This window comes from Pyxicephalus adspersus, chromosome 5 (assembly GCF_032062135.1).
Source record: "Pyxicephalus adspersus chromosome 5, UCB_Pads_2.0, whole genome shotgun sequence".
NCBI classification, from domain to species: Eukaryota; Metazoa; Chordata; class Amphibia; order Anura; family Pyxicephalidae; genus Pyxicephalus; species Pyxicephalus adspersus.
This window is the reverse complement of record NC_092862.1, coordinates 146,303-164,348: the sequence shown is the minus strand read 5'-3', so window position 1 is coordinate 164,348 and position 18,046 is coordinate 146,303. Positions and strand designations below refer to the sequence as shown.

The window sequence follows — 18,046 nt, the reverse complement described above, 5'->3', positions numbered from 1 at the left end:
CATAGAGGGCTGTGAGAGCAGAGTGCCCCCATCATTCCTATTCATAGAGGGCTGTGAGAGCAGAGTGCCCCCATCATTCCTATACATAAAGGGCTGTGAGCGGAGTGCCCCTGGGTCTGGGCAATCCAAGCTATGAGCAGGAGGGGTGGGGCATTAAATCTTAATTTATTTCAGAGCAGAAATATAACTTTGTGGCGCTGAATGAAGATTCTCAAATAATACGTCTTTGTTTTATCTGCAGATCCTGAAACGTATTGAAGTCATCTTCCCATTCTTCAAAGAGAATTATACGGGATGGAAGGACTCCGTGCGCCACAACCTGTCCTGCAATGATTGCTTCCAGAAGGTGAGCCTGGACTGTGGGGTCTCTCTGGGTGGAGGTCTCCTGGCGGAGTCTCTGTCTCGGTGTGGTCTCTGCTGGGGCTCTCTTGGCAGGGTCTCTGTCTTGGTGGGGTCCCTCTCTCTTTTAGTGGGGGTCCCTGTCTTGGTTGGGTCTCTGCTGGGGTTCTGTTGGCGGGGTCTCTCTTTCTTGGTGGTGTCCCTCTCCCTCTCAGGGGGGGTCTCTGCTGGGAATCTCCCTTGGTGGGGTCTCTCTTTTAGTGAGAGTCTCTGTCTTGGTCGGGTCACTTTCTTGGTGGGGTCCCTCTCTCTTTTGGTGGGGGTCCCTGTCTTGGTCGGGGTTCTGTTGGTGGGGTCCCTCTTTCTTGGTGGTGTCCCTCTCCCTCTCAGGGGGGGTCTCTGCTGGGAATCTCCCTTGGTGGGGTCTCTTTTAGTGGGAGTCTCTGTCTTGGTCGGGTCCCTCTTTCTTGGTGGTGTCCCTCTCTCTCTCGGTGGGGTCTCTGCTGGGAATCTCCCTTGGTGGGGTCTCTCTCCCTCTCGCTTTTAGTGGAGGTCCCTGTCTTGATGGGGTCTCTCTCAGAAGGGCCCCCCCAGAAGGTTGTGACCGGGGCCCCCCATAGGTCATCTCCCTGTCCGGTCATGTTGGAGTCAGAGAGTTTCTGTTTTTGTGTCTCACAATAATTTTTTGTATAATCTGCTATAAGATTTCATTGCGGTCTATTTGGGGGCGGAGTCTCTGAGGTTTGATGAATCTTTGATGAATCTTTTCTTCCCTTGTAGGTGTTGAAGGACCCCCGGAAACCTCAGGCCAAGGGAAACTTTTGGACGGTTGATGTGACCCAAATTCCTCTGGATGCCATGAAGTTGCAGAACACGGAGATGGCGCGAGGCAGAACAACTTTTTTCGTCCACGACCTTTCACCCTACATCCTGAACAATCGCCCGTATGTTGTCAATGAAGAGGAGGACCATCGGAGACCAACAAGTAACTTCTCTGCTGCCAGCCCTCTGCTTCCAGGTGATGATTGCCATCCAAGCAATATGACAAACAAACTCAACACGTCCTTCATGATTGAATCTTTACTCCATGACATGCAGGAGGCTGACTTGGCCGACGTCTCAAAGTCTATAGAGAGCAGAAAAGATAACTCGCAATTCTCGTCCGAGAACACTTGGCCAAGAAATCATTTTCTCCATAATTCCAACTCGCGTTTGTTTCGGTCTTCCAGCAGTCCCATGATTCCAGCTCCTCTGCACTCTGCGTCCTATGGTAGCCTTTCTACCAATTCTTCTCCTTGTAGTTCTGATGAAGATCCCGGCATTCCGGAAACTCGTTCTCATGTTCACACAAAGCGGCCCAGAGAAGATAACCTGCAAATCTCGTCCTCTTCAGACTCCGACACCGAGATGTGTTCTCCATGTCAACCCCCGGCTAAATTACCTTTTCTGGACTCTGATTTGCCCACCTCCTACACAAAGTGCGTCCCGCCCAATGCAGTGGCCCCACCCAATGCAGTGGCCCCATCCAATGTTCTCCCTCCCTTTTCCCATCCCCAGTTTGGTTATTATAACTCCTCCCCATACATGAGCTCAACCTACTGGGGACTTCTACCACAACCAGCAAAAAGCCACCCAGAGCTACCACGCCCGCCGGCACCTTTATTGGATCTCGATAAAATGCTGAGGGCTGTGCCACCCAACAAGAGTGTATTTGATGTGTTGAGGAGTCACCCTGGGGATGTTGTCCACCCAGCATATTTCAGTCAGTACCTGAGGAGCTGTGGATTGTCGTGCCCTTAGCAGAGGCTTGGGTGAGTGCTTGGTCCTCAGAGGCTGACCATATGTGGGAGGGAACCTAAGGAAAGACGGCCCCTGCGGAGCTAGTGGTGCCATGCGATGATACGGTGTGCCATGCGATGATACGGTGTGCCATGCGATGATACGGTGTGCCATGCGATGATACGGTGTGCCATGCGATGATACGGTGTTATACTGGATGCCTTTACTATTATTTTAGGTATGATAAAGACTTTTGCATCTGCTACTGTGGCACACACACAAAATGTTCTCTGGGAAGAGACCGTCAACGCCTGACTTATCTCGAAGTTTGAGATGCATTTTTTTGATGAAGTAAAAGTGAATTTATATTTTTTAAATGCTTGTATTATATTACAGTGTTTTACACATACTCGGAGAAAAGATTTAAATTGTAATCTTAATTTCTGATTGGAGGAGTTAAATAAAGGGGTCCTCTGACATATAAAACACATTAGTGCAATGCTTTAGATTCTATAGTTGTGTGGGTCAGATCTTTCACTCAGGATAACTATCAGATTGGGTGCCTGAAAGTCCTTCTGTGACAACAAGAACATTCTGTGCTGTCTGAGCTCTCCCTCTCTGTACTGTGATTGGTCGTACAATACTTGTGCTTTTCAATGGAGCCTTCTGATTTGTGTCTGGATGGCTGGGCTCCTCCTATAGGGAATATTCTGGATTCCGGTGTCCCCTGACATTCAATGGCCCCCTGATTTGCTGTGGTCTCAAGCAGGAGGTTGTCATGCTGCATAATCAGCCATAGCCAGAGATGTCTGCAGCTGTTAAACACGTTCGCTTCTATTTAGAGTTTTAGGATTTTGGGGGTAATTTTGCAGCAGTTTGGGAGCTCCAGCCTTTCCATATCCAGAATCTCTGCTGGACTTTGGGTCCAGTCTGAGCCATTAGCGGTTCTGTTTTATGAGCCGCCTGTAAGAATTTTTAAATGCTAAAAGATAATTTGCACTTTCATCTGATTGCACTTGTTAATATTTTATAATAAAACAAATGCTGCTAACTGCTGTTGTGTTTATTGCTGGCTGTGCTGCTTCTGAACTCCGTAGGGGGGTCACAGTTCCCGTCAGACCCTTCGATGAACTTTTCAAAGGGAAACATTTGGTGAATGATCACCCAGAATATCGCCACCAATGAGTAGTATGATGGAGTCAGCCGCATATAAAATAAATGGATACGTTTCCTCTGGCTCAGTGCTTTGCATTCTTTCCTTGCAGCACTGGAGTCCAAGGCAAACTATCTGCATGGAGTTTGTACATTCTTCATTTTGGCATAGAAAAGGTAAACCCTGATTACAGCTCAAGCATCATCGGGGTTTACCTTATCTCAGCCAATCAGCGGTAAAGGTGAATGGGCACACTTGTCCTTATTGGCCCTGTGGTGTCAGGGGGTCCCCCAGCTGTGCCTATGTAAGAGGGCAGGGGTATGGGGTATTCAGCTTGATGAGTGGGGTATGGGAGGGGCTTGGGGTATTATTTAGCTCTAGGGGTGGGGTACAGCGGGGGTTGGGGTATTGTTTAGCTTTAGGGGGTGTACAGCTTGAGGTGCAAGTGACATTTCATAGGTAATTGCCACCAATAATCCAGACTTTGATCTGTGAATTCGGTAAGCTGTGCCAGCCGTTTCTTTCCCCCATGTGTGCGGTGAATGTTCAGCTCGGGCTGCTCGGGAATCTCTTCTTGTTGTGTATTCGCGTCTTAGCTGATGCATTTTACAGGAATAGCAATGACGAGTCGGCACATTGTCTGTATTGCAGGCAGCTCTGATGGTCATAGATAGCATGACAGACCTGGGCTAAACTGGAGAAAGTATGATCAGCTGAATCTGCTTGTAGCAGGTTTATGGCAGGCAATAGATTGGACAATCACACTATTCACATCTTTTAGCTCCATTTATCCAGCAGCTTGGTAATCCCCTTCTGGCTCTGATAATGGGAAGTAGCAGTCCTGGAGAAGGTCCAGTGGTGCCATCCACATGATTGTCTTATTGCATGGAGTTTGTAGGTTCTCCCCGTGTCTGTGTGGGTTTCCTCTCACATTCCAAAAACATGCAGTTCGGTAATTAGCTTCCCCCCAAATTGTCCTTACACTGACATATGACTATGGCAGGGACATTAGATTGTAAACTCCTGAGAGACAGCTAGTCACATGACTATGGGCTTTGTACAGCGCTGCGTAATGTGTCAGCGCTATATAAATACTGTGTAATAATTGGAGTCGCTGCTCCATTAGCGGAAGATGTTTGTTCTATGAAAGTCAGCGCAGGCCAAATGGTTGCGGTCAGGAGGAAGGCCAATAAAAGGGACATAGCAGATTGGTTTGGTAGATAGCTAATCAGGAAATAACTGTGAAGCAAAACGTCACGTACAAACGTCAGATGACTGTCGCCTAAGATGAACAGTCGTGCTTGTCAGCAACCCCCAAACGTCATTCATCAATCTGCCCTGGTGGATTGATGAGGACCAATAGGAAACAGCTGCTGTGTCTTCCTATGGAGGGGTTCTGCCCCTCCTCTTCATGGCACCATATATCCTGTGCTTGCTTGTTTATCTACTGCTGGAAACAATCACAAAAGACAGAAATCTGACATCTGTAGGGGGCTAAGCCCCTTTATACCCTGGCACTGAAAACACCGCAGTGTACTGGGGCAGAGCCTCGACCCCAAGATCCAATGCAGTGCAAATCATGTAGCAGTGAAAGAGATCCGAGTACAATACACGGGCAGACAATCGGGACACAACACTTTGCTGGGTCCTCAGGGATTGTCCTACCAACCTGCCTGGCTGTGTAGCAGAGAGAAGGACCCAATATTGAGTAAAATAACCACAGAAAATGACTCCGGACATACCCCCCACCCCCCAAGGAACCTAAAGTTATTGTGACCCCCACTAGATTCATTACACAGCAAGGTGGCTCAGTGGTTAGCACTCCGGCCTTTGCAGTGCTAGGTCCTAGGTTCGAATCCCAGCCAGGACACTATCTGCATGGAGTTTGTAGGTTCTCCCCGTGTCTGCGTGGGTTTCCTCCCACATCCCAAAAACATGCAGTTAGGTTAATTGGCTTCCCCCTAACAATTGGCCTTAGACTACATTAACAACATATGACTATGGGGGGGACATTAGATTGTGAGCTCCTTTGAGGGACAGTTAGTGATATGACTATGGACTTTGTACAGCGCTGCTTAATATGATGGCGCTATATAAATACTTTGTAATAATAATAACAGATCTATCAGTGACCTGAGACATTCACAGATCATGGAAGGCCCCACTTACACAGGCTTCCCAAATAATGAGGTTCTTCCTACGTTACAAAACATTGACATCATTTTTCACTCCCACATTCCTCTACGGTGAATGTTCATTGGATGGTGCTCATCTTCATGAATTTCATCCTTCAATGAAACAAAAAGGAAAGTTCTTCTAGCAGTCTGGTGTCTTCATTACAATTGGTGAGATTATTACATTGCCAGAGATATATGGAGGTATTGGGGGGTCACTATGTGCATGAGAGGACTGCCCTGCTCCCTGGGTGTAAGTTCAGGAAGGAAGCTGGGATTTGTAGTTCTCTGCAGAAGGTAAAATGCATTTTATTAGGTTTGGGGGGGGGGGGTCCCAGAGGCATCAGCGCACAATCTTGGTCTCCATAGACTTTTGGGGTGCTGTCCTCCCTTTGCTCAGACATTCCCAGGAGGATGAAGATGGTGACAGGTAAGTGCTTCATCCCTTGTTCAGTTTTCCCAAATGTACAGCAGGCCAGCACCCACCGCTAGATTTCAGCTTAGAGTAAAACCCTTTGGCGCCCCCTTCTGGTGGGGCTGGGATTATCGCTTTGCCCTCGAAGTTTGAATTCAGGTATACTGGGGGCAGATTGTTGAGCTGATGAAATAATTTCTTTGAAAAAGATGGGGCAGTTGCAGAGAGGTTGGTTGTCACCCCTCCCCCACTTATTTCAGCCACATGGGGGGTTTCAAACAAAAAAAATCTCCCCCTTTCTTGCTCCAGCATCATGAAATAAATTGCACATATGTGCCGAGACTTTGTGTTTAGCACTTTATTCAGGGACCCTATAAGATGGGACGCCTTTGTTCGTTGTGTAGAATACCTTATGTTGCTGCCATATTACGTTTCCAAGCCGATTTATCCACGTGGAATATTATATGTGAGGCACTTTGTTTCCCCATGTCCCCCGGTAATTATTCATTTACTTCCTGTTGATCCTGCCAGGAGATCGATTTTTTTTCTCCCCAGCCAAACACCTACTGGGTTTCTTACTCCAAACTATAAAAGATTTGCCCCCTAAGGGCACAGAATATTTACTAAGATTTAACTTCAGAACTCCAATTGTTGAGTTTGTGGGGTTAGTGGCCATCAGGTGGCACCACAACATCCTGTTTCCTGTTCATCTGGCAGCCATATTTGACCCGATCAGGCTCCACCCTCCCTACCACCCCCAGCCAATGGTGACCTATTGTTTTGCATGATGAAAAATACAAAATAATAAAAAGTAATTATTTATTTATTTTTTCCAAACAATTAAAAAGCAGAGAATGGTACAAGGATGGGAGACATGGGGGCAATGATAGGACTGGGGCAGCCAATCACAGCCCGGCTATAATCTGAATTTTTGGAAGATAAAACCTGCTAATAAAATCCCCACAGACACAAATATATTACGCAGACAAATAAAATGGCACAAAAAGCTGAAATTACAGAATTAGTGACAAGGTGCAGAGTGAAAACACAAAGCATTCCTTCCAATCCCCACACAGTGCTGGATCCGACCAGCCAATCAGCTTGTTAGCAGCATGTGATTGGCTTACAGCTGAAAGTCCAAGCAGAAAAGGTTGTCACACAGTGATCTCCATGATAATAAATCTGCACAAGAAGAGGTCGGCTATCATTGCTGTCCTCAGGAATCTGAAAATGGATGAAGTCTGTCAGCCAGCAGAAGAGAACATGAAACCTCGGAACACAATTCTATCACCAGGCTGAAGGAGTAGTGGCCGCTCGGCCCATCTCTCATATGTAACAAACACTTGAAAGCAGCGTAACTCACCATCATTTTGTTCTGCGGCAGAAAAGTTTATTATGACGACATACGACTAGCGGCTCGCCGGCCCACGACTGAGCCACAATCTGCCGCTCTTTGTTGGAGAGCCTCTGGGATCCCAGCCGCAGCTCAAGCAGAAGAGGTGACACGCCATCCAATAACGATCTGCTAAGAGGACCCCGGATGGAGCAGCCTGCAGGAAGATTACAGATTGTTGTCACCCTACATTGTCTGCTCAGGAAGTGACAATAAACGACCTCCTCTAGAAGGAACCTTTATGAGTCAGACTGCAGTGATTTCTCATCCAATTCATCAACAAGAAAAATCGCAAACAAAACCCCTCTCTATTGTTCTGCAGTTGTTTAGAAATTCTGATACTATTCCAGTATAATTCCAACATATACCATATGAATGTCTGCTCATGATTGGTGTTGATTGGCTGTAGAGTATATCTCCTCCAATAATTGTATATTACTCATCTCCATTACCGATTTTCACTGAGGATCAGCAGGGAATAAGGGATTATGTCCATTAGATGCAGTGACCACCTCATCCCTTATACAGGGGAACAAGTGTGATGGAAACTGGGCTCCCCGAAATGTTTTATGACGACTCCTCAGTGGGATTATTTTATCTGCGGCTAATGATGACACGTAAAAATAAAGACATTTACTTCCACAGATCCCTTCATCTCTTCCATACGGTCCGTGTCATCATGCTCGCTTGCTTGGCCGCACCAGGCGCCACATTAAGCGCCTTTTTTATTCAAAGAAAAGCCCCATCTACACATTTCCTGAGCTTGGGGAGCAGCCAGAAGCCTCCTAGGGTACATACGACCCGGAATCTCAGGCACTGCGCTCCCATGCACTCTTTAACACCGTGGTAGAAAGTATGTTTTTTTGTTTTTTTTGTTTTTTTTTTAAGGGCATTTCATAAAAAAAAAACCTAAAAAAAAAAAATGTTTTACTTCATATAGGAGGGTTACCGATCCTTCTATATAAAGTAAAATTCATAGTGATAGGTCCACTTTAAAGTTCATACTGCCTCATATTGTCATGAAAGCTCTGTCATGGCTGAACAAAACCCCAACCAGCAACTACACAGAGATAGGGCTCAATCTACCTCACCTGTCAGGTGCAGCTCATCCATTTCCTGATTCCTCTCCTGAATGGCACTTAGGAGAGACTCAAATCCTTTCACTCCAACTTTGGCATTTCCAGAAAGATCCAAAACCTTCAAGGAGGAGGAAACCAGGAGACACCTAGAAGGACAAGAATCATACAGCGCGGAGAAGAGCACCAAATTATTTATTATTACTCATAGGTCTCATCTACCAGGAAATCCAAGAAAAGAACAGAGTGTCATCATAAGAACTCCGTGATAATAGACACAGGTGAGGAAAGAGTGAGCCACCTATAATACAAAAATCCTGCCCACCAGGACATAAAGGAAGCGCTCTATATTGAATATAAAGAATAAAGTAATAGAAACCCCGACCCATTAGAACGGACATTACAATGCAGGAAAGTTATATAAAGCTGTGGAGTGATGAGCTTTACCTGGCTAAGTCTTGTGCCGATTCATCACTGAGATTGTTGCAGGAGAGGACCAGGTGAGATAAAACACAGCCATCCTACCAAGAAAGCAAAAGGAGAAACATTTACAGACGTAAATCCAGGTGAGTACCACTAAACTACTGTTATTATGGGGGGCCTGTATACACATCACCCCACTACTGTTATTATGGGGGGCCTGTATACACATCACCCCACTACTGTTATTATGGGGGGCCTGTATACACATCACCCCACTACTGTTATTATGGTGGGCCTGTATACACATCACCCCAGTACTGTTATTATGGGGGGCCTGTATACCCATCACCCCACATTATGGGGGGGCCTGTATACACATCACCCCAGTACTGTTATTATGGGGGTCCTGTATACCCATCACCCCACATTATGGGGGGGCCTGTATACACAAGTCTCTCTTATGAGTTGGGACCTCATTTACAAGTCTGCTAATAGAGGGCCCAGAATATAGACGTTACACAGAAATAATACAATGCAAGGAGTGTCCTGCATGCAAAGTGCCCCACACTCATAGTAACCCACCTGAGGGGCAGCAGAGCGTAAGGGTTCTCCTCGGTCTATTGGAGAGCTCAGCACTTGCACAGTGTCTGCCATTCGAGGAGTGGAAATGTTATCTGTTGCGCCACTCTTTGTACGGCCCACAATGGTTCTGTCTACAATCTGGGTCAGTTTAGTCTGCCTGGACCTTCTGCGGGACAATGACAGGGTACGAGTTGGCTTGTCTCTCCTGCATATGGTCTCTTGAAGCAAATCATGCTCTTCAGAATCACTGGATTGCTCCACCTCCTCTATCCCCAGGGGAGTAGGGGACCGGCGCATTCTTTTTCTGGAGCGACATTCATTTCTCAGATCATCTTCTAGCCAATCATCACCCAGATATTCCTCCATGGGCACCAGAGCAGATTTGGAAGAGCTATCCTCAGGTAGGATGTCTGACTGAACCAAGGATTGGCTGAGAAGACGGGATTTGGCACTGCCCAAGTTCTGGATGGCTTTTTGGTAGGCCTCTTTGCCACCTTCAGAGATTTGGTGGTGATGGGGAGGTGGTAATGGTGAGTCAGGCATATCACTCCTTGTCGGGGCAACTTCTGGGCTGGATAAAGACCTATGGCCTGCAAAGCGTGCTTTCTTCTTGACTGGCTTCAGTGGGGTGAGAAGGTTCTCAGAGTCCTCACCATGAAGGCATTCCTCTCCGTTTATCCTGTTGTTGGTCCAACTAGGAGACAGATGCAAATTCGAACTTTCCTCCTCAGCTTCCACACTGGACACTTGCTGATCCCTGGAATACGATGTCCGTTTGTCAGTGGTTGTTCGCTCCAATCGGTTATTGTCCCTGGAAGGGGCCACAGATAAAGGCTGGGATCCCTCAGGATCAAACAGCTCACTGTCTAGGAGCTCTCCTTTAGGTTGAGGGGCCTGAGCAACTGGAAACCATAATGAGAGTTTAGTATATTGTGTACAATCAACTTAGTGAAGAGCCCCCCCAACAGATGTCTGTGTGCAGGGGGTCCACATATTGTATACATCAGCATGACAGACATCATAGAAATGAAGGAATCAGAGAGCATGTCTATATGTCCAATCTGACCAACATTATCCTCCCCCCACCACCAAGACCTCTAATCTATATCCAGGATGTGTCAAACTTCATCCCGTGCAAGACAACTCATCTACAGTATATCCTCATCCCACTTCCCCAACATGAAAATGGCCTCATTCTCCCAGCAACTCAGTCATTATCGCCCAAAATTTAACAATCTAATAATCTATATCCCAATCTGTCTTACACCAAGCAGACACCCAATCTAGATACCAATCTGTCCTTCCCTCCCCCTACAGTCAATCCATATCCCTGATCTGTGCCACCTCATTCCATACCCCCAATCGCACCAACTTTTACCCAAACTTCCCCTTCCCCAGAATCCAAATCTTATATCCCCAAATTTCCTACCTTTTCCTGCCAAAGCCTCACGTAGAAGCCTTTCAGTCTCTTTACAGCCCTCACGGGTCTCCTGGTCCAGATGTTTGCCATATATTTTAAGCCATTCCTGCAGACTGCCCAGCGGGGTCACCCCCTGAAAAATGCAACACACAAATGAGACAAGGTGGACAGGCAGAGTTGGGATTTATAGATTCAACAATCTTACAGGAGAGCCCTGATTTCTCAAGCAGAAAGAACTAATCACAAAGAAGGCTGGAAAATAGGTACTCAATATCTACTGTTACCCTCAGTAAGGTGGCACCAAACTTATCCTGCCCCCCCCCCCCCAATATGCAGAAATGGTCAGAAAACATCACAAGTTTCAGAAACACTCTGCAGAGATGTACAGGGTGTTGTCATTATCTTTATCTTTCCAGAGGGTGACAGACACACTTTATGCTTCATGCACCAACAGGGACATACAGGGCACCATCATTACCTTGGTATTCCTCGAAATAACGAACTTTCTGTAAGCTATGCCAGCAGATAAAGGGTACAGGGCACCATCATTACCTTGGCATTCCTCTGGGTGATGGACGCTCTGTACACTTTATTCGCCATGCTAAAAACAAGTGGTACAGGGTGCCATAATTACCTTGGCATTCTTTTGGGTGACGGACGCTCCTCTGTTTATTAACAGCTTGGCCACATGGAAATTCCCACAAGTAAGGGCATCATGGAGTGGCGTGATACCATCACACAGCGGGCCACCAGGATCATTGATGTTGGCACCACGATCTAACAGCATCTGCACAATCTCTGCACAGAACACAGAACGCATATTATGTTGGCACTATATAAATCCTGTTTATAATATAATAAATCATTAGTGAGGAGGGGTAAGGACAGAGCAGTATGAAAGGACAAAAGTGGCATGACATTTCTTACCAAGATGTCCATGGTTACAAGCCTCATGAAGGGGTGTCCATCCACAGTAGTCTCGTGGATTTAGAGGATGTCCCTGCAATGATCACAACTATAATCACTATTTATAAATTATAACTATATTATAATACACAACTATAATCACTATTTATAAATTATAACTATCATTATAATACACAACTATAATCACTAGAACTATATATTAGCAGCCACCAATTATTGATCTCCAATTAGCATCAGACTCCTCAGCCTTATTATATTATCAGACTATAAACACCGGACATGGAAGTATAGCCAGATGGGTACAATGGCTGAGAAGGTTCTATAGTGCGGCTCGAAGTCTGGGGGAAATTGGCAGTGAATTGGAGCTAAATTTAAATGTCATCTCTCACCTTCTCCAGCAGACACTTTGCCAGTTTCATGTTGCCCTCGATACAGGCCCGGTGTAAAACTGTCTCCCCCTTCTCATTACGACGATTCCACTGAGGAATAAAACAGAGGTGTTCAGGCTGACATCTTACCTTACTTCTGTGTGTATTTATTTATTTATTCTAGCAGACACCCAAATAAAATACATACTGAACTTTTCAGCATCACTAAATTATTAAGGAAAATCTCCGGGAATTTTGTAATCCCTAATCCTTTAATGCTGGCATAAAAATAAAAAACAAACAAACCACAAATTCCACCCAAAAACCCTTCCTAACTCACCTAATCCCACGGTCACATGGCCCAGAAGTATAAAGAAGTTTTGTTTTAACTGAAAAGTTGTTTTCTTCCTTCTCTATTGAAGGACAAGGGAAGTCTTAACCTTCAATATAAACTATAAAATATAAATAGCAGTGCAGAAAAACCTTCTACTCCAAGCATGCCTCCATTGTGTACCAGAGTAATACAAAAGGAACCATCATTAACATAGAAAGGGGGACAGAACCCCGACAGCTTCAGGAAACCCAGAAGAAGCCGAGACGTGTGTACCACCATGTAGCTTAGGCTAGAATCAGGAAAACAACACTCGGGTTATTAAACAGCACCTTGATCACACATAGTCACAGGAAAAAAAGAAGAGGAACCCTTACCCAAAAAAGAGGAATAAGAACCTAGAGAATAGAGACCGCAGGCAGAGGAATGGACACACAATGTCACAGTATTATGATCCAAAGAACACAAACCATGTCAAATCTGTGGGGTCCAAACATCTCAGACAAGACAAGGAGGCAGAAAAAAGCCAGAACCCAAATCTAGGCTAAGAGATCCCAAAGGGTCAAAAGCTTTCCTATGAAACAACTGTAGGCCATCCACCACAAACTATCCGCGGGTCTATGTGAAGAAAACCCCACTTTGCTAAACTAGAATTATCTGCTGGCAACAATGGTACAGGATTAATCTCAAATATAACCAGAGAAGATCACATCACATTCTGGATCCCAGATAGAGCCTGGTGAACTGATCCAGAAGGTTCCGAGTAATGGAGGATGGGAGGTAATATAGGAAAGTATATTAGATAATCCAGGAACATAGAAGAGTCTTCTAGAAGCAAAGGTGATTTAAACATGCAGGTAAGAAAACCTGACCAATGGGATATTGGTGTGGCTCCTCCGTACAGAGGTCTACAACTTGAATATACTTCCAGCGCCCCCCAGAGTCTGTGGCTGGTCTTACACAGGCAGTGGACAGCCTGGATCAGCAGCACGCTGGTAATATGGCTTCCGGTATATTGCTGAAATAGGATCTGCTCACCTGAACTGCTCTCCTCTTCCCAGGAATGGACTTCTCATATCCCTCCAGGTCCTCTTCATCATCTGTAATACACACATTGACATTACATATAAAACACAGTACAATCTAATTACACTATTCCCTTCAACCTGACAAATACAAATAAATGAAATGTTTTCCTACAAAACCAAACGTCTAAATTGTGTAAAGCCAGTGCAGTGATACAGATCCCCCCCATCAAGCTGTGACCACACTTTCCACAACTGAGGTTAAGCAACACAGCTTGGTCACCAATGTTCCACCGGACTAATCATATGATGAGGTGATCTCTCTGCTCTCCCCTCCTGTAAACATGTTTATATTTTCACTCAATGTGCACAGAGCTCTGAATGGATCTACTATTGCCCTTCCTCCTTCCAGTCTGAGTGCTGCTGTGCAAAACAAGGCACATTCAAGTATTCTATTTAACTTTTATTTTGTACATTTCGTGATGGACTAAATGGGGTTATTGGCAGCTACTGTTGCACTTTGACCCTTTCTCTCCCCTGTGGACACAACAATTTTTACAATTCTTCTCCGGACAGTTTATTCAGGAAAAGCAGGACAATAATTAAGAAAACAGATACCTTTTATTTTTAGTACAGACAATTCTTTCTTATGCTATAGACATGTGGAGAAGAGGGGGGAGGAGTTAGAGATGATTTGGACTATTAAGAGGTTAATTAAGACTAACTTGTTAGACTGCTTTAATGGACATCATATGAAATATATGGGAGTGTTCAGTAGTCACATAAATAATCTTTATATTTTCCATTGTAATTGGGAAATGAGAACAGGCTGCTGAATATCATGAAAAAAACAACATTGCCTATGAATGCCCCCCACCCCAAATCACAGCGGGACACAGCAACCAGATAAGACAGGCGATGTCCTGACAACACCCAGCTTACCATCCTTATTGTGGAGAGGACACCAACTCCCCAAACAATAGATAGAAAAGCATTATCCCCGGCCCGGCAGACACTATGATAGATCACTTGGCATATAAGCGGCCATGATGGGACTCACCAGTCTGTGAAAGTTCAATGTCACTCTCCTGCATGGGCTCACTATTCTCCATCTCTTCTTCCTCCTCACTGCTCTCACTGTCTGAACCACTGCACAACTCTGCCAATCGTGTCTCTGTGTCTGCAACCTCAGGAGATGCCCACTTCTTCTGTGTCACAAGGAGTTGGCGAAGGACTTTCCTCTGAGGAAGAGGAGAAGTAAGGATAAAAGCCCAGACTGACAAGACAGGAAACAACAGACACGAATCAGGGCCGTACCTGTAGCTGCGAGTGCCCCACATCTCGGGCACATTTCAGGGCATTAAACAAACATTTCTGCACCTCCTCCAACCCCTGGCCATCTTCTTCCACTGACTGCGCCATGTTCAGCCATGTTTTACATTCCTGCAGCAGAAGAAAGGAGACTTCATGAGACAGAGATTTTTCATGACAGTAGAATCTCTTTTCATAAATGAGAACGTTAAAAAAAAAACACATTTATGTAAATTAGATAATACATTTTATTAAATTACAATACAATTTATAATATAATACATAGATTTCTCCTATTTATTATTTGGGAACAGGAAAGCAGTGTGGGGAAACTGGTGGGGAAGAAGCTTTGGGTGGTCAATCAATTGGTGGGGAAACACATTACAAATGACATTTTTCCTGTTGTTGTCATAGTTGTTGTCATGCAGTAACCACTATCATACTTTTTTCCAATATTCTTAGCATTTACGATTTTTCCATTGTGTTTGTATTATGCACCAACTTTCCAGTTCTCCTGTAATGTGAACCAACTTTTCAGCAACCACCCAAAAACAGCTGAGTGCTGTGCCGGGCTAAAAGTGGCCGAAGGGAACAGCAGCATAGCATTAGATTGGTGATATGCAGAAAACCTTGGCGACCAGGAAGGATGGGGACATGGCTGCTTTGCACCCTAAATGCTCACAATGAGTAATCTGGGAGGAAGCCTGGAACAAAATTCAAGTTTTTAACCCTAAAAAAACAAATCTAACACCCAATAATCTGCAATGGAAGTCTTCAAGGGCCAGACATTTGAACAGTTAGGGCTGAAACAAGCTCCATTGAAGATCTAGCCTAGATTTGCAGAAGGCCTAAGATTTGTTTGGAGGTTGTAAGCATTAAAGTGAGAAGAAACAAAGTTACCAAAATCTGTTCCAGAATTACAGCAGCTTTTCCGTGAACAGACTTCTGCTACAAGCACTGGTATGGGGACTAATATTGGTCCAATTAATTCTCCTTCAGCAGGCTCCTTACCTCCACAGGATTTCCCTTCCGCAGCTTCAGCTCTTCCTGATAGTGCACCAGAGCCCGCTTGTAGTCTCTCAGGTCAGTGTAGGTGGCAGCCAGGGACACATGAATGACGGCCAGCTCCCTGCCTGGGCGGCCCAGAGTCTCAGCACAGCCGAGCTGTAAGGTGGAAGAAATAGAGAAGGAAATTAGGAATGTATTCCACAACCACCCCATGCAGCTCATCAGTGACGTCCTTTCTGTAATCTGCCTACAGGTAACCCCATCCACTCAACCTGAGCCCTTTATGATGTGACCCAACCTGAACCATATGCAATTTACCCCATAATGCCGGCCCTAAAACCTGTACAATGTTCTCTCCCACTCCTATTAATCCTAAACCCTTTACAATGTCATGCCTGCCAACCTAAACCTATTTTACCTCAGCTCATGCCTGAATCCTTTATATTGTTACACTACTCTTCTGAGCCCTTTGCAGAGTCACCCCGCTTCTCTCATCCTAAACCCTTTTACAATGTCCCCCACCCCTCCTACCCTGACCAGTGCAGCTATCTCTACACAGGACAGCCCAGAGTCCCCACCTGCAGCTTGTAATGCTCCAGAGCTTTGCTGTAACAGGCCACTTTACAGTACAGATCTCCAAGCTGCTCATACAGAGGTAGCGCCCCCTGTTGGTCTTCCTCAGCAAGCCCAGATAATGCCTCTTGTAGATGGCAGCCCTTTATAGCTGTAGGAAAACAGAGGAAAAGTTGTTGTGTATATGAGATGAGAAGAAGAACAGAGAGCGACCAGGTGCGGTGGGACACACAATGCCAGTGTGATGAAGGGAGGTTAAAGACAAAGGACAGTAAGTGTACAGTATCAACCAATCAGGAAACAGAAGAGAAAGCGACACCACCCTGTATTGCAGCCATGTTGGGTCCGTGTCATGCAGATTGGTCACAGCAAGAAGACAGGCAATGTGTGGTCTCCACCAATCAGAAAATGAAGTGGACAGAAGGAGATATCACCCTTATAACAGGAATGTGTTGTCAGCAGTCATTACCGTATTTTAGGTTTCGGCGTACAACATCCTGCTCTGACTGTTGTTGACTCCCCAGACGAAAGGCTTTCTTCAGTGAACGCTTTCCCGCCATCAGATCACCCAGAGACAGCAGGGTCTAAGAAAGAAAAGAGACAGTTAGAGCACTTATAAAGAGAACCTGTCAAGGATGAGCACTAAGGTGTTGTAGTGTTTGTGTGTGCAGTGTTAGGCTGGTAGGTCCTCATGGAGACTCCTGGAACTCTATAGCCAACTCATCTCCTGCCAGAGCTCAGGACTAACACCTTACACTCCTCACATGGGTAAAGCGGTCAATGAAGAGCCTTTAGCGTTTGAAATCTTGTTCCAGGACAGTTTTGTGATAGTCTGGTATCAGCACTTATAGGAGGCAGGAGACAACTCTGACAGGGAAAGAATACAAAATGGCAAGGTCATCCCTGACAGATAAGTCTGCTCTACAACTAAAGAAATGAAATTCCCTCCAAAAACATCAACAGGACTCTCAGTCCCCCATCACTAAGACAGGAAGTGAGAAGGATCTGTCCAGTGTCCATTAAAACTTTTCCCAACTAAATTAGCCCATTAGATGGTAGCTTTCACTCTCCCATATTACACTGAGGGTAGAACACATCTAACCTGGCCGATGCTGCTGTAACATTCGCTTTCCATATACTTGTCCCGCATAAGCCGGGCACACTCCCGGGCTGCCTCCCAGCAGCGGATGGCCTTGGAATGTTCTCCATTTCGTAGGTGGATTCCTGCCAGGCAGACATTGGCTCTGTAGAGATCTTCATGAAGCTGAGTCTGTCTGTTTGAAGGACACAGAGAGTGAGAGAAGATCCTGGGTGACTGCACAAAAGAACAGAAGGAGGAGGAGGAGGATTACTCAGAGATGAAGATACTCTTCCGGATGTAGAAGCTGCATTTGTCCGTCTCCCCCATGATGTCATATAGGAAGCCCAGATTCAAGAAGAGACGAGCCCTCATTTCACTCAGATCTCGCTGAGACACATTGCCTGGAACAACAACAATAACCAATCAGGACCTGCTGATATAGGGAACACCGCCAACCCTCCTCCGCCTCCTCTGTCTATGCTTCCATCCACCACCACCAACCCTCCTCCGCCTATGTCTATGCTTCCATCCACCACAAGCGCCAACCCTCCTCCGCCTCCTCTGTCCATGCTTCCATCCACCACCACCACCACCAACCCTCCTCTGTCTATGCTTCCATCCACCACCACCACCACCACCAACCCTCCTCTGTCCATGCTTCCATCCAC

General features: G+C 45.6%; 2 protein-coding genes across 2 annotated transcripts in view; one reads left to right on the top strand and one right to left on the bottom strand.

Annotated features, from left to right (window-relative positions):
• Window positions 1-2,661, top strand: part of FOXH1 (forkhead box H1) — a 6,546-nt gene extending 3,885 nt beyond the window's left edge. Inside the window, exons 3-4 of the mRNA XM_072413253.1 lie at window positions 242-346; window positions 1,120-2,661. Of these exons, the coding sequence (XP_072269354.1) occupies window positions 242-346; window positions 1,120-2,139 (1,125 nt within the window). The 3' untranslated portion in view covers window positions 2,140-2,661. The remainder of the gene's footprint in view (window positions 1-241; window positions 347-1,119) is intronic.
• Window positions 2,662-6,665: 4,004 nt separating this feature from the next.
• The window catches only part of TONSL (tonsoku like, DNA repair protein), a 14,396-nt gene continuing 3,015 nt past the window's right edge, over window positions 6,666-18,046 (bottom strand). Inside the window, exons 5-21 of the mRNA XM_072413180.1 lie at window positions 17,650-17,779; window positions 17,400-17,571; window positions 16,767-16,881; window positions 16,303-16,448; window positions 15,728-15,880; window positions 14,723-14,848; window positions 14,466-14,646; window positions 13,419-13,480; window positions 12,071-12,160; window positions 11,682-11,754; window positions 11,389-11,552; window positions 10,764-10,887; window positions 9,233-10,236; window positions 8,777-8,850; window positions 8,345-8,478; window positions 7,224-7,410; window positions 6,666-7,084 (exon numbers count right to left, since the gene is read on the bottom strand). Of these exons, the coding sequence (XP_072269281.1) occupies window positions 7,226-7,410; window positions 8,345-8,478; window positions 8,777-8,850; window positions 9,233-10,236; window positions 10,764-10,887; window positions 11,389-11,552; window positions 11,682-11,754; window positions 12,071-12,160; window positions 13,419-13,480; window positions 14,466-14,646; window positions 14,723-14,848; window positions 15,728-15,880; window positions 16,303-16,448; window positions 16,767-16,881; window positions 17,400-17,571; window positions 17,650-17,779 (2,933 nt within the window). The 3' untranslated portion in view covers window positions 6,666-7,084; window positions 7,224-7,225. The remainder of the gene's footprint in view (window positions 7,085-7,223; window positions 7,411-8,344; window positions 8,479-8,776; window positions 8,851-9,232; window positions 10,237-10,763; window positions 10,888-11,388; window positions 11,553-11,681; window positions 11,755-12,070; window positions 12,161-13,418; window positions 13,481-14,465; window positions 14,647-14,722; window positions 14,849-15,727; window positions 15,881-16,302; window positions 16,449-16,766; window positions 16,882-17,399; window positions 17,572-17,649; window positions 17,780-18,046) is intronic.